At 45.0% G+C, this 14,404-nt stretch overlaps 1 protein-coding gene across 2 annotated transcripts in view; it reads left to right on the top strand.

Moving 5' to 3' along the window:
- The first annotated feature begins 1,648 nt into the window (after positions 1-1,648).
- LOC115169435 (CUGBP Elav-like family member 5) overlaps positions 1,649-14,404 on the top strand; it is a 49,374-nt gene continuing 36,618 nt past the window's right edge. For both annotated transcript variants that reach the window (XM_029725044.1, XM_029725043.1), the window contains exons 1-2: positions 1,649-2,066; positions 2,830-2,912. In XM_029725044.1, coding sequence (XP_029580904.1) covers positions 1,709-2,066; positions 2,830-2,912 — 441 coding nt within the window. In that variant the 5' untranslated portion in view covers positions 1,649-1,708. The remainder of the gene's footprint in view (positions 2,067-2,829; positions 2,913-14,404) is intronic.

Here is a 14,404-nt window from a genome sequence, read left to right as displayed (position 1 = left end):
AGTCTGAAATTTAAAAGTTGTAATTTCAAACTTCAGAACACTTTTTACACCAATTTAAAAATGTCCTGCATTGCAGAAAAGTTCGCCTGCAACAGGGTGATCAAATGAATATCTGTAGTTTCCATTCTGTCATTTCTTACCCCCCATTAAGCTGCCACTGGTGGGTGAAGGTTAACACTTCCTGATATATTTCACACCAAAAAACTAAAGACTAAAATGAAACGAACAATAGATTAATAACAGTAAAGTGTTTTTCTAAATAAGTCACAATTATGAAATGGGTAAAATTGTAAATCAGAGGCCATGCTGATCACAGGTGCAGTTCCAGACTGGTCTCATAGCCTAGACACATAGTAAACGTAAATCCAGGACACTTAAATTAGTATGATAAGTTACTGTACGTTTGGTGTGGTTACATAAGACATAATGTTACTCAAGGCAAGAATGAAATTATGGGTTGGTATATAATGTGAACGTCTAGCAACCTAAAGGTTGTGTGTTCAAATCTCATCACGGACAACTTTGTCATTTTAGCTAAATAGCAACTTGCAACTACATACCACTTTTGAACTACTTTGGAACTACTTAGCATGTTAGCTAACCCTTCCCCTAACACTAATAATTTAACCTAACTTCTAATCCTAACCTTAACCATAAACTTAACCCCTAAAACTAACCCCTAGACTAGCTAACATTAGCCACCTAGCTAACGTTGGCGTTAGCCACAAGAAATTGAAATTCGTAACATATCATATGAATTGTAATTCGTAACATATCATACAAAATGGATGATGGACATCCACAAATTAATACATATCATACTACACTCAACAGAAATATGTGCTGAGAGGTATTTCTGTTTGTAATAAAGCCCTTTTGCAGGGAACAAGTCATTCTTATTGGCTGGGCCTGGCTCTCCAGAGGATGGGCCTGGCTGCCAAGTATGTGGGCCTATGACCTCCCAGGCCCACCAATGGCTGCTCCCCTGCACAGTCATGTGAAATCCATAGATTAGGGCATAATGAATTTATTTTAATTGACTGCTTTCGTTATAGGAACTGTAACTCAGTAAAATCTTTGAAAATGTTGCATGTTGCATTTATATTTTTGTTCAGTATGATTCTTCCAACTTTGTGGCAGTTTGGGGAAGGCCCTCCCTGTTTCAGCATGACAATCCTGGGCTCCCGAGTGGCGCGGTCCATACAGAAATGGTTGTCGAGATTGGTGTGGAAGAACTTGACTGGCCTGCACAGAGCCCTGACCTCAACGCCATCTAACAACTTTGGGATGAATTGGAACGCCGACTGTGAGCCTAATCACCCAACATCAGTGCCCAACTTTACTAATGCTCTTGTGGCTGAATGGAAGCAAGTCCCCCCAGCAATGTTCCAACATCTAGTGGAAAACCTTCCCAGAAGAGTGGAGGCTGTTATAAGCAGCAAAGCGGGGGCCCAACTCCATAGTAATGCCCATGATTTTGTAATGAGATGTTCGACGAGCAGGTGTCCACATACTTTTGGTCATGTAGTGTATATCTATCCTTGAGTCAGTAAATCATCATCTCCTGGAGGTGTCGCTCAAGAACCAATGATTATCTTCAAGCCCGTGTCGTTTCCATCTGAGTGCATCCTCTCTCCATCTCAGTACTAGAGTGTGTGTGTCTCAGTGTGTGTGTTGTCACTCTCCTCCAACCTGCTCCCCGCTCAGCATGGCCAGATTTACGCAAAGTGAAAGCAGAAGGGATCAGCAGCAGCATCATCCCCAGCCGACTCATCCCGCCCCCGTCAACCTGCTTCTACAGCAGCCGCTTCTACAGCAGCCGCTCCTACTTATCCCTCATCAGAATCAGCTCGCGCACATCCCGGTTCCGAAACCCATGAACGGACCCGAAACTGTGTCCATGCACACGGACTGCGGCGCCATGAAAGACCAGGACGCCATCAAGCTCTTCATTGGACAGATTCCGCGGAACCTCGAGGAAAAAGACCTGAAACCTCTCTTTGAACAGTTTGGTAAAATCCACGAACTGTCTGTTCTGAAGGACCGATACACAGGCATGCATAAAGGTAGCGTTTTATGTCGGGTCTGCGCCTCCTCTTAGGCTACAGTTGGTCGTTACATTGTAATTACTGTAATTATCATCTGTATGAAACGCAATAGTCATTCCATGTTTGTACCTTTTTGTGATAGATAGTGTCTCTCATCTATTCTCTCTTGTGATGTCTGTTCTAGCAATAGTGTGTTAGCCTATGCACCTTGTAGGCTCCTACTAAAAACCCCATGTGACTTGCAGAATAACGTGGGATATAGGGTAAATATCAGGTCAATTATTTTTGCTATTAGGGCTACTGTAGCTTCCCAACACTTTTTTTCTTGCCCTAATTATTACACACCTATCTTAACAGTTTTGCGCCAGGTGCGCGCATAGCCTACAGTTTATCCTCTCGCCATCGCAGTGTGTCGTGATGCAAACAAACATTTAGAATATTTGGCAAAAAATCAAAAGGATCTCAATATTTTTTTCAAAAAATCTGTATTTTTTAACAACGTTCATGTCTTTGCATCACATTGGTAGGCTATACATATATGATCAACAGGATTAGTGTGTGTGTGTGTGTGTGTGTGTGTGTGTACATACCAGTGTGTGGAGTGAGCAAGCATGTGTGTGTGTGAGAGAGAGAGATAGAGAGAGAGAGAGAGAGAGAGAGAGAGAGAGAGAGTGTGTGTGTTTGCAAGCAAGGGTGCATAGTTAAATAAAGGTTAAATAAAATAAAAAATAAAAAAAATGTTGTCTGTGACTAACCCTTGTTGATCTGTTTTGATTGACAGGTTGTGCGTTTCTCACCTACTGTGCCCGTGATTCTGCCATCAAAGCCCAGAATGCATTGCATGAGCAGAAAACCCTACCTGGGGTGAGTACTCCACCGCCTACATGCTGCCAGGGTTTTGTACAGAATGAAAGATGGTATGAAAGCTTTTCCCCAAAGACATCTGGGGGAGAGTTGCCAATTCCTTTAGGATTGGGGAGAATGAGAGGGAGAAGAGTGAGAGAGAGACAGAAAGGAGTGTGAGAGAGGGGGGAGTGAAAGAGAGAAACAGAAGGTACTGTACAAACAGCAGTAAACAGAGCCATGTAGATTGCTTGAGACTGTTCACTCTGTGAGCCATGTATGAGCAGGAATAGCAGGGGGAGGAATGACAGAGAGAGAGAGAGACATAGAGTGCGAGAGAAGGGAAACTGAAGAGTGAGGCAGATAGAGACAGAAAGAGAGAGAAAGCAGAGGAGAAAGAAAGATCTGAAGGGAGAGGCAGAAAGGAAAGAGAGAGGGAGTGAGATGAAAAGGAGGGATATGGGTGTGTGTGTTGTTCCTGCATTTTTATATATGTACCTGTGTGTGTGTGTGTGTGTGTGTGTGTGTGTGTGTGTGTGTGTGTGTGTGTGTGTGTGTGTGTGTGTGTTTGTTTGCCTGGATTCATTGTAGGTCAATGCCAAGTGGCAGCAGTGTAGAGTGCAGCATTCCGTTACATAAAATAATCGAATTCTGCTCCTCTTCTTTCCAGCCCACTACACATACAGAGAGAGAGAGAGAGAGAGAGAGAGAGAGAGAGAGAGTGTGTTTGGAGACTATGGAGCGATTTCAGAGCCAATAGAAATTGCATTTCAATTCCAAAATGTTGAATTTGTATTAGGATCTAGAATTTTTATTTAATATTTTAAAATGTGTAATTTACAAATTGAATTACTTAATTCATAAATTGAACTTGTATTTCATGATTTGAAACTGTATTGAATTAATATTACTTTCAGTTTTACAATTCAATATCAATTTAATTAAATATTGAAAGTCAACATTTATATATTCATTTTCAATATGGTAGATATTGCATTCATGCCTGTGTATCACGTTTACAAACTATAATTTCAAGTTTATCAAAGTTTTGGATATTCAACTTCTCAGATTAATTCAGATTCAGTTTTCAAATTCTGTTCTCTAAATTCAGATTCAAAACCAGAGACAACATCCTGGTACATTGCCAGCCAGGAAAAGTAGAGGAGAACAGATAGAACCAAACTCTCACTGTGGTAAACAGAAGCTTCTAGCAGTTTCTGAAGCCAATGTGGCATGTTGAATATATTTTCAGCTCTAGCATTTCAACCATGTTGGGTATTATTCAAGAAAGCTAAGACTCTCTGGAACATGGACTTGTCTTCAGTTCCCCTAATATTTCACAGGCCACGCAGAACATGTTAGATGGGAGTGTCACAAAAAAAAAGGAATTTGGCCTCAGTAAGGTTTGAACCAGGTCTCCTACATGTCACAAGACTGTGCTAGCCCACTTAGACAAAGCGTAGGGATACGTTCCGGTAAAGGACGACACGTTGTCACCCCCCCCCCCCCCCCCCCCAAACTCACTTCACAGCAACCTCAGTGGTTTAACCAGCGCAACATCAGATCTGAGTCCAGTGTCACCATTGTAAAGGATGTCGCGCTGCCTGCTTAGCGAGTACCGCTTCCCCCTGATTCAGCTCATTTGGAGACTAGAACTCAGGACTGAAGCATTCCAAACCCTCGTGCTATTAAAAAAAGGCCTTCTTCAATTGTGCAAGGGGCGACGCATCAGGCTGAGGAGTGAGTTTCACACCATCCCCATCTGCTACACTAATGCAAGTATTCAAGATCCTGCAAGGTTACTCATCAGAAGAGCGTGGTTCGGTGAGCCAGGCTTATGTGATGAGGAACCTGAAGACGTGTTCGTTTGACATGTCTTAGTGTTGTGGTAAACGTGTTCGTTTCAAGTGTCCAGGGGTTGTCATACTGATGGTTTCTCAGGACTGATGGCTTCTACAGTACGGTTGTGGCGAGATGGATTACAGCTCCATGTAGTTTGCACGTCAGGGACAACTGTAGCATTTTAGCTAAGCCTAACCTTTTTCCTAACCTTAACATAATTCTCCTAACCTGCTATGTTAATTCTCCTAACCTGATGCGTTAGTTCTCCTAACCGGCTACGTTAGTTTCACCAAACCTGCTGGTTTAGTTCTGCTAACCTGCTGCATTAGTTCTCCTAACCTGCTGCGTTAGTTCTGCGTTAGTTCTCCTAACCTGCTGCGTTAGTTCTCCTAACCTGCTGGTTTAGTTCTCCTAACCTGCTGCATTAGTTCTCCTAACCTGCTACGTTAGTTTCACCAAACCTGCTGGTTTAGTTCTGCTAACCTGCTGCATTAGTTCTCCTAACCTGCTGCGTTAGTTCTCCTAACCTGCTGCGTTAGTTCTCCTAACCTGCTGGTTTAGTTCTCCTAACCTGCTGCTTTAGTTCTCCTAACCTGCTGCGTTAGTTCTCCTAACCTGCTGCATTAGTTCTCCTAACCTGCTACGTTAGTTAGCCTAATCTGCTACGTTAGTTCTCGTAACCTGCTGCATTAGTTCTCCTAACCTGCTACGTTAGTTCTCCTAATCTGCTACGTTAGTTCTCCTAACCTGCTGCATTAGTTCTCCTAATCTGCTACGTTAGTTCTCCTAACCTGCTGCGTTAGTTCTCCTAACCTGCTACGTTAGTTCTCCTGATCTGCTACGTTAGTTCTCCTGACCTGCTACGTTAGTTCTCCTAACCTGCTGCATTAGTTCTCCTAACCTGCTACGTTAGTTCTCCTAACCTGCTGCATTAGTTCTCCTAACCTGCTGCATTAGTTCTCCTAACCTGCTACGTTAGTTCTCCTAACCTGCTACGTTAGTTCTCCTAACCTGCTGCATTAGTTCTCCTAACCTGCTACGTAAAGTCACTTCTGTCTGTAGCTGTACTCCATCTAGCCACAACTGTAAAAGCCATCAATTCCAAGAAACAGTCAGTATATTAACACTGGCAAGGGTAGTCATTATAAGGGTAACGTGATTAAGACTTTTCATTTTTTTTTAAGTTGTCATTTAGCAGACACTATTATCCAGATCAACTTACAAGAGAAATTAGGGTTAAGTGCCTTGCTCAAGTACGCAACAACAGATTTTTCACCTAGTCGGTGAGTCGAACCAGCAACCTTTCAATTACTGGTCCAACACTCTTAACTGCTAGTCTACCTTCCGCCCCTGTGTTAGCTAACTGAACTAAAGCCTAGGCATTGGTCCTCTGACTTGGATAAATATTTTCAAGGAGGTCAAATGTAACACAAGTCGTTTGGTGACCACGCTCGCGTGATGAGTAACTTGTCTGAGACCTGATTAATTGTCTGTCACACAGGAGACCTGGGTTAGAACCCCAACAGTCAAACTAATACATCTTCAGGTCTCAGGCAAGGTTGCTCATCATGTGCATGGATCACTAAACCACCTCTGTTGCATTTAAATGGGAAAATATATTCAGCATGCCACATTGGATTCAGAAACCGCCATATGCTTCTGTTTAGAGAGTTTGATTCTCTCTCTTCTCAAGATTTTTAGATTTTTTTTCTCTGGTTTTGAATTTGAATTTAGAGAACTGAATTTGAAAACTGAATCTGAGTGCATCTGAGAAGTTGAATACAGTATATGAAACTTTGATGAACTTGAAATTATAGTTTGTAAACTTGATACACAGACAATGATTGCAATATATACCGTATTGAAACTGAATATACAAATATTGAATTTTAAATAGAATGTAATATTCATTCAATTCAGTTTCATATCATGAAATACAAGTTTAATTTATGAATTAAGTGATAACAATTGTGCATTACAAATTAAAAAATATAATGTTCAAATTCTATATCCTAATACAAATTCTAAATTATGGAATTCAAATACACTGAAATCGATCCATAGTGAGAGAACGCGAAAGAGAGAGAGAGAGGGAGAGGGAGGGAGAGGGAGGTTGAGAAGCAAAGGAAGGAGACAGAAAGACAGCCCACTCTGTGGCTGAATCCTTAATCACCCCTTCCCCTTGCCTCTCGGCCCTCCATTTGCGTTCACACACGCCTCTGCCAGTTGCACAAGTGTCCCAAAGCACAGGGAGTGAAAATTATTGAGGGTGTAGGGGCTAATTAGACCCTCAGATAGCCACTTCGACTGAGCCAGCAAGGCATCAGGCTTTAGAGCGAAGTGCTATCTCGACACGCACTGCGATATGTTAGGCGTTTGCGCAATTTTATACAAAAGAATGGAGGCGTACCTTATTATATTCCGCGTGCATTTGTTTACGTCTGATTTCGAGACTTGACACATGTAACAGATAAAACATCTCCCAAATTAAATGTTTAACTGACTATATATGGTAAAACTGCAAGGCGGATTTGTTCATTTCAATTTTATGCTTGTTTTATTATTTAAACGTTAATCTTTCAAGTTAGGAGTGTGTCCCGAAGTTGATGGGTTTATTGATCCCATTTCCCCTCTCTGGAAGTCGCCCTCGGAGTTTCGTCAGAAACACTTGACAATGGAGGGCACTCCGAGCGAATTGGTAGGTAGGGGCAAGGGGTGGTTCAGGATTCACAGACTCACTCACTCAGAGTTTCAGACACACAGCCTACATACAAGATGGGAAGTTCGAATGTGTCGTATAAAATACTATAACAGGGCCAACCCCCCAAAGCAGTGTGAAATGGAAAATAACAGCTTGCTCTTCTCATGCCCACTAACCCATATTAAACCCACTCTCCTCTCCCCCTGTCGCTCTCTCTGTCTGCCTGTCTCTATGTCTCTTCCTCTCTCTTTCTGTCTTACTATATCTTTCTCTCCCTGTCTCTCTCCCTCTCTCTTTCTCTCTCTCGCTGTCTCTCTCCCTCCCTCTAACGGTTTATCTAGTTATTTCTCACCCCACTCTTCCTTTTGAATCCTAGCTCTCTCTTTCGTGTTTGTGTGTGTGTGTGTGTGTGCGCGCGCGCGCAGAGGAGGTTTTCACTCGTCTCTAATTGCCGTTTCCCTTCCTCTCACATCCCTCTCTTTCTTTCTCACCCTTCTCTCCTTTTACTGGAGGAGTGACAGCTTCATCAGAAATAATTGGCTGCTTGCACTGTGCAGCTGCATGTCTCTCTGCATGTCTCTCCCTCTCCCCCTCCCCTCTCTCTCTTATCCCTCACTTCTGATCTATTATTCATCTGCGATGTTGTAATGCAAAATTAATTAGGCTTAATAATAGATTTGGTGGGGTGTAGGTTAGACAGACGGACTGCCATTAAAACAAGTGTTTAGTGTGACGATTGACGTCCATGTTTAGCCAATGAAAAGGCACGGGGAAGTTCTTTTTCAATAGAGTTTTCTTTTATGGCATAGATAGACGAGGGGAGGTATCATTTCAAAGAGCCTACTCAAAACAGCGGATAAGGTTTTGAAATGAAGATTAACACACACACACACATGCACAGACACACAAACACACACATGCACAGACACACAAACACACACATAAAGTACACACAGATATATTTGAACAATGTGCCACCAGAAATTCTATGTCTGTGTCTTAGCGAATGCTTGTGTATTGTTGATACATTGTTTACAATCTATTATGCGCTTGGCCGTGACATTTCTGCCTCACATTGATGGATTCACAACCTGAGCCAGGCCACTAGGTTATAGTAGAGCCCCATGAGCGCTACCATTGTGATTTACGCTCCCCTTGCAACTTGTGCTCTCATTAATCCAGTGCACAGAAACAGATTAGATAGTGTTGTTCCACATGGTGATCCTTACTCTGACGGTGTAAGTGTGTGTGTGTGTGTGTGTGTGTGTGTGAGTGTGTGTGTGTGTGTGTGTGTGTGTGTGTTAATGGGTTCTATCTCAGAATCCCTCTGTTACTCTGCGCTTTTACAGCACAGTAAACTCATGATAAGTGCACAACATTGTAAATGTACAGTACCAGTCAAAAGTTTGGACACACCTACTCATTCAAGGGTTTTTCTTTACGCTTACTATTTTCTATATCGTAGAATAATAGTGAAGACATCAGAACTATGAAATAACACATATGGAATCATATAGTAACCAAAAAAGTGTTAAACAAAATATGTTTTATATTTGAGATTCTTCAAAGTAGGCATCCGTTGCCTTGATGACAGCTTTGCACACTCTTGGCATTCTCTCAACCAGCTTCATGAGGTAGTCACCTGGAATGTAATTCAATTAATAGGTGTGCCTTATTTTGTGTTAATTTGTGGTATTTCTTTCCTTCTTAATGTGTTTGAGCCAATCAGTTGTGTTGTGACAAGGTAGGGGTGGTATACAGATACAGTCCTATTTGGTAAAAGACCAAGTCCATATTATGTCAAGAACAGCTCAAATAAGCAAAGAGAAATGACAGTCCATCATTACTTTAAGACATGAAGGTCAGTCAATCCGTAAAATGTAAAGTTTCTTCAAGTGCAGTCGCAAAAACCATCAAGCGCAATGATGAAACTGGCTCTCATGAGGACCGCCACAGGAAAGGAAGACCCAGAGTTACCTCTGCTGCAGAGGATAAGTTCATTAGAGTTAACTGCACCTCAGATTGCAGCCCAAATAAATGCTTCACAGAGTTCAAGTAACAGAAACATTTCAACATCAACTGTTCAGAGGAAACTGCATGAATCAGGCCTTCATGGTCAAATTGCTGCAAAGAAACCACAACTAAAGGACACCAATAAGAAGAAGAGACCTTCTTGGGCCAAGAAACATGAGCAATGGCCATTAGACCGGTGGAAATCTGCCCTTTTGTCACGTCCTGGCCAGTATATAAGGTTAATTGTTTTGTAGTTTGGTCAGGGCGTGACAGAGGGTATTTGTTTTATGTGGTTCGGGGTGGTGTGTTTGTGTAAAGGGTGTTTGATTTAGTATGTCCGGGTTTTGGTTTATGTCTAGGTAGTTCTATGTGGAGTCTAGTATGTCTGTTTCTATGTCTGGTGAATTGGTGTTGGGACTCTCAGTTGAAGGCAGGTGTTTTCTATCTGCCTTTGATTGAGAGTCTCATAAATGAGGGTGTGTTTGTGTTTGTGTTTTGTGGGTGATTGTTCTGTGTAAGCACTATGCTTTGACAGACTGTTAGTTGTTCGTATTTTGTTATTTTTTGTATGTTCATTTTTGTAGTGAATAAAAAATCAAGATGAGCATTCACGAACCTGCTGCGTATTGGTCCACATTTTCCGATGACGATTTCGTTATCTCGTCAGAGGATGAAGACAACCGTGACAGAATCACCCACCACTCAAGGACCAAGCAGCAGAGGAAGGAGCAGAAGGCGTTCAAGTTGGACTGGCGGGAGAAGTGGACTTGGGAAGAAGTTCTGAACGGGGCCGGACCTTGGCATCAGGCTGGGGAGTATCGCCGCCCGCAGTGGGAAATAGAAGCAGCCAAGGCAGAGAGGCGTTGGTACGAGGCCAGAGTGGACGCGCTGAAGGAGATGCACGAGAGGCACCCCCAAGAAAATTTTGGGGGGGGGCACACGGGTAGTTTGGCTAGGCGAAGGAAGAGCCGGAAGCCAGCTACCCGTGGTTATATGGAGGAGCGTATGAGGTGGGGAGCGCCATGTTTCGCTGAGAAGCGCAATATCTCACCCATACGCACGCACAGTCCGGTGCGAGTTATTCCAGCCCCTCGCAGGTGCCGTGCTAGAGCGGGCATCCAGCCTGGTAGGAGGATGCCTGCGCAGCGCATCTGGTCGCCGGTACGCCTCCGAGGACCAGGCTACCCAACTCCCGCTCTACGCACGGCTACCATCAAGCCCCTGCACAGCCCAGTCTGCCCTGTACGAGCACTCCGCTCGTGCAGGGCTACTAGTTCCATCGAGCCAAGGCGGGTTGTGCAGGAGGTAAGATCTAGACCGGCTGTGCGCCTCCATAGCCCTGGGTTTCCAGCTCCTGTCTCTCGTGCGGACCCGGAAGTGCGTCCACCCAGTCCGACTCGTCCTGTTCCCGCTCCCCGCACTAAACGGCAAGTGCGTAAACCCAGCCTCGTCAGTCTACAGTCGTCGGAGCTGCCCGCCAGTCAACAGTCGTCGGAGCTGCCCGTCAGTCAACAGTCGTCGGAGCTGCCCGTCAGTCAACAGTCGTCGGAGCTGCCCGTCAGTCAACAGTCGTCGGAGCTGCCCGTCAGTCAACAGTCGTCGGAGCTGCCCGTCAGTCAACAGTCGTCGGAGCTGCCCGTCAGTCAACAGTCGTCGGAGCTGCCCGTCAGTCAACAGTCGTCGGAGCTGCCCGTCAGTCAACAGTCGTCGGAGCTGCCCGTCAGTCAACAGTCGTCGGAGCTGCCCGTCAGTCAACAGTCGTCGGAGCTGCCCGTCAGTCAACAGTCGTCGGAGCTGCCCGTCAGTCAACAGTCGTCGGAGCTGCCCGTCAGTCAACAGTCGTCGGAGCTGCCCGTCAGTCAACAGTCGCCGGAGTGGCCAGACTGCGCTGAACTGCCGGAGTGGCCAGACTGCGCTGAACTGCCGGAGTGGCCAGACTGCGCTGAACTGCCGGAGTGGCCAGACTGCGCTGAACTGCCGGAGTGGCCAGACTGCGCTGAACTGCCGGAGTGGCCAGACTGCGCTGAACTGCCGGAGTGGCCAGACTGCGCTGAACTGCCGGAGTGGCCAGACTGCCCTGAACTGCCGGAGTGGCCAGACTGCCCTGAACTGCCGGAGTGGCCAGACTGCCCTGAACTGCCGGAGTGGCCAGACTGCCCTGAACTGCCGGAGTGGCCAGACTGCCCTGAACTGCCGGAGTGGCCAGACTGCCCTGAACTGCCGGAGTGGCCAGACTGCCCTGAACTGCCGGAGTGGCCAGACTGCCCTGAACTGCCGGAGTGGCCAGACTGCCCAGACTGCCCCGAGCTGACAGACTGCCCTGACCTGCCCGAGTTGCCAGACTGCCCTGACCGTCCCGAGTTGCCAGACTGCCCTGACCGTCCCGAGTTGCCAGACTGCCCTGACCGTCCCGAGTTGCCAGACTGCCCTAACCGTCCCGAGTTGCCAGACTGCCCTGACCGTCCCGAGTTGCCAGACTGCCCTGACCGTCCCGAGCTGCCAGACTGCCCAGACAGCCTGGAACGGCCTGAGCCGGAGCCGCCTCCAATATAGGTGGGTTGGGGAGGGGGGGTGTAGCACAGTGCCGTCGTTGACGGCAGCCACCCTCCCTTCCCTCCCTTTAGTAAGGGGGAATTTTCTTTTGGGTATTGTTTGGGGGTAATTTTTTTGTGTTAAGGTGCTTCTGGGGTAGCACCTTTAAGGGGGGGGTACTGTCACGTCCTGGCCAGTATATAAGGTTAATTGTTTTGTAGTTTGGTCAGGGCGTGACAGAGGGTATTTGTTTTATGTGGTTCGGGGTGGTGTGTTTGTGTAAAGGGTGTTTGATTTAGTATGTCCGGGTTTTGGTTTATGTCTAGGTAGTTCTATGTGGAGTCTAGTATGTCTGTTTCTATGTCTGGTGAATTGGTGTTGGGACTCTCAGTTGAAGGCAGGTGTTTTCTATCTGCCTTTGATTGAGAGTCTCATAAATGAGGGTGTGTTTGTGTTTGTGTTTTGTGGGTGATTGTTCTGTGTAAGCACTATGCTTTGACAGACTGTTAGTTGTTCGTATTTTGTTATTTTTTGTATGTTCATTTTTGTAGTGAATAAAAAATCAAGATGAGCATTCACGAACCTGCTGCGTATTGGTCCACATTTTCCGATGACGATTTCGTTATCTCGTCAGAGGATGAAGACAACCGTGACACCTTTGTTCTGATGAGTCAAAATGTGAGATTTTTGGTTCCAACTGCCGTGTCTTTGTGAGACACAGAGTAGGTGAACAGATGATCTCCGCATGTGTGGTTCCCACCGTGAAGCATGGAGGAGGAGGTGTGATGGAGTGGGGCTGCTTTGCTGGTAACACTGTCAGGGATTTATTTAGAATTCAAGGCACACTTAACCAGCATGGCTACCACAGCATTCTGCAGCAATACGCCATCCCATCTGGTTTGCGTTTAGTGGGACTATCATTTGTTTTTCAACAGGACAATGACCCAAAACACACCTTCAGGCTGTATAAGGGCTATTTAACCAAGGAGAGTGAGGGTGCTGCATCAGATGACCTGGCCTCCACAATCACCCGACCTCAACCCAATTGAGATGGTTTGGGATGAGTTGGACCACAGAGTGAAGGAAAAGCAGCCAAAAAGTGCTCAGCATATGTGGGAACTCCTTCAACACTGTTGGAAAAGCATTCCTCATGAAGCTGGTTGAGAGAATGCCAAAAGTGTGCAAAGCTGTCTTCAAGGCAAAAGGGTGGCTACTTTGAAGAATCTCAAATATAAAATATACTTTGATTTGTTTAACACTTTTTTGGTTACTATATGATTCCATATGTGTTATTTCATAGTTTTGATGTCTTCATTATTCTACAATGTAGAAAATAGTAAAAATAAAGAAAAACCATTGAATGAGTAGGTGTGTCCAAACTTTTGACTGGTAATGTATGTCACACCAGTCTCAAGTCAAATACACTACTTATATTTTGCACCAGATATGTTTGTGTGTGTGTGTGTGTGTGTGTGTGTGTGTGTGTGTGTGTGTGTGTGTGTGTGACAGAGTCACTCTTCCCTCAGGTTGATGACCATGACCTTCTCTGTCACTGCTGAGTCTCTCATTATCTCACACGTTTGGCCCTCCTCTCTGTTTCTCTCTTACTCTTTCTCTCTGTCACTCCCCTATGCCTCTCTTTCTCATCCTTTCTCCCTCTAACTGTGTCCAACTACACTATATGACTGTCTCCACTGCCTGTCTTCATTGGTTTTAATTGCTACATTGCTTTAAGAGATGCAACACATTATTTATCCAGTCCATGTTTCCTAGCAGAGAGAGGACTCTTCTAGCTTTCCAAGAACACATGAAGACGTCATAGTAGGACACACTTACACACAGGCATGTTTACTCTTCCTCAGAGAGCTTGTGTATTAATGTACTCTATATCTTTCTGCGAGAGCGTTTCATCTCGCTAGGAGAACACTCCCCGAAGTCCGGCAGCAGCAGCAGAACCTTCGCTGGAAGAGTCAGCCCACATCAATTATTTAACAAAGTTAAACCAGAAATATTAAGACCCCAAAGGGCTTTAGATCAGCCTCACAACAACTGTGTTTGCAATAGGCTGCTCCCAGTTAAACAAACTGCTAATACATGCAGCCTGGGATGCAGAAATGTGTCAAATTCCAGGTTTCTTTACTTGCATGGTTTCCCTTTTGTTTTAGTTAGCAACAGCTACCCTCTTTGGGAGTCAACACATAGAAGACAATACAAAGTGTGTGTGTGTGTATGTGCGTTCATGTGTGTGTTCGTGTGTATGTTCATGTGTGTGTCGTAACCTGAGGCTAGTTGGTATCTATGGGCTGTGTTGTGTGTCTGTATGGTGTAATGTGTGCGATGTGTGTGTCTCTACCAGTGGAGGCTGCTGAGGGGAGGACGGCTCATAATAATGGCTGGAACGGGGTAAATGGAATGTGTTTGATGC

The sequence above is a fragment of the Salmo trutta genome, chromosome 31, assembly GCF_901001165.1.
Source record: "Salmo trutta chromosome 31, fSalTru1.1, whole genome shotgun sequence".
Classification (NCBI taxonomy): Eukaryota; Metazoa; Chordata; class Actinopteri; order Salmoniformes; family Salmonidae; genus Salmo; species Salmo trutta.
This window is presented reverse-complemented; position numbering and strand designations above follow the sequence as displayed.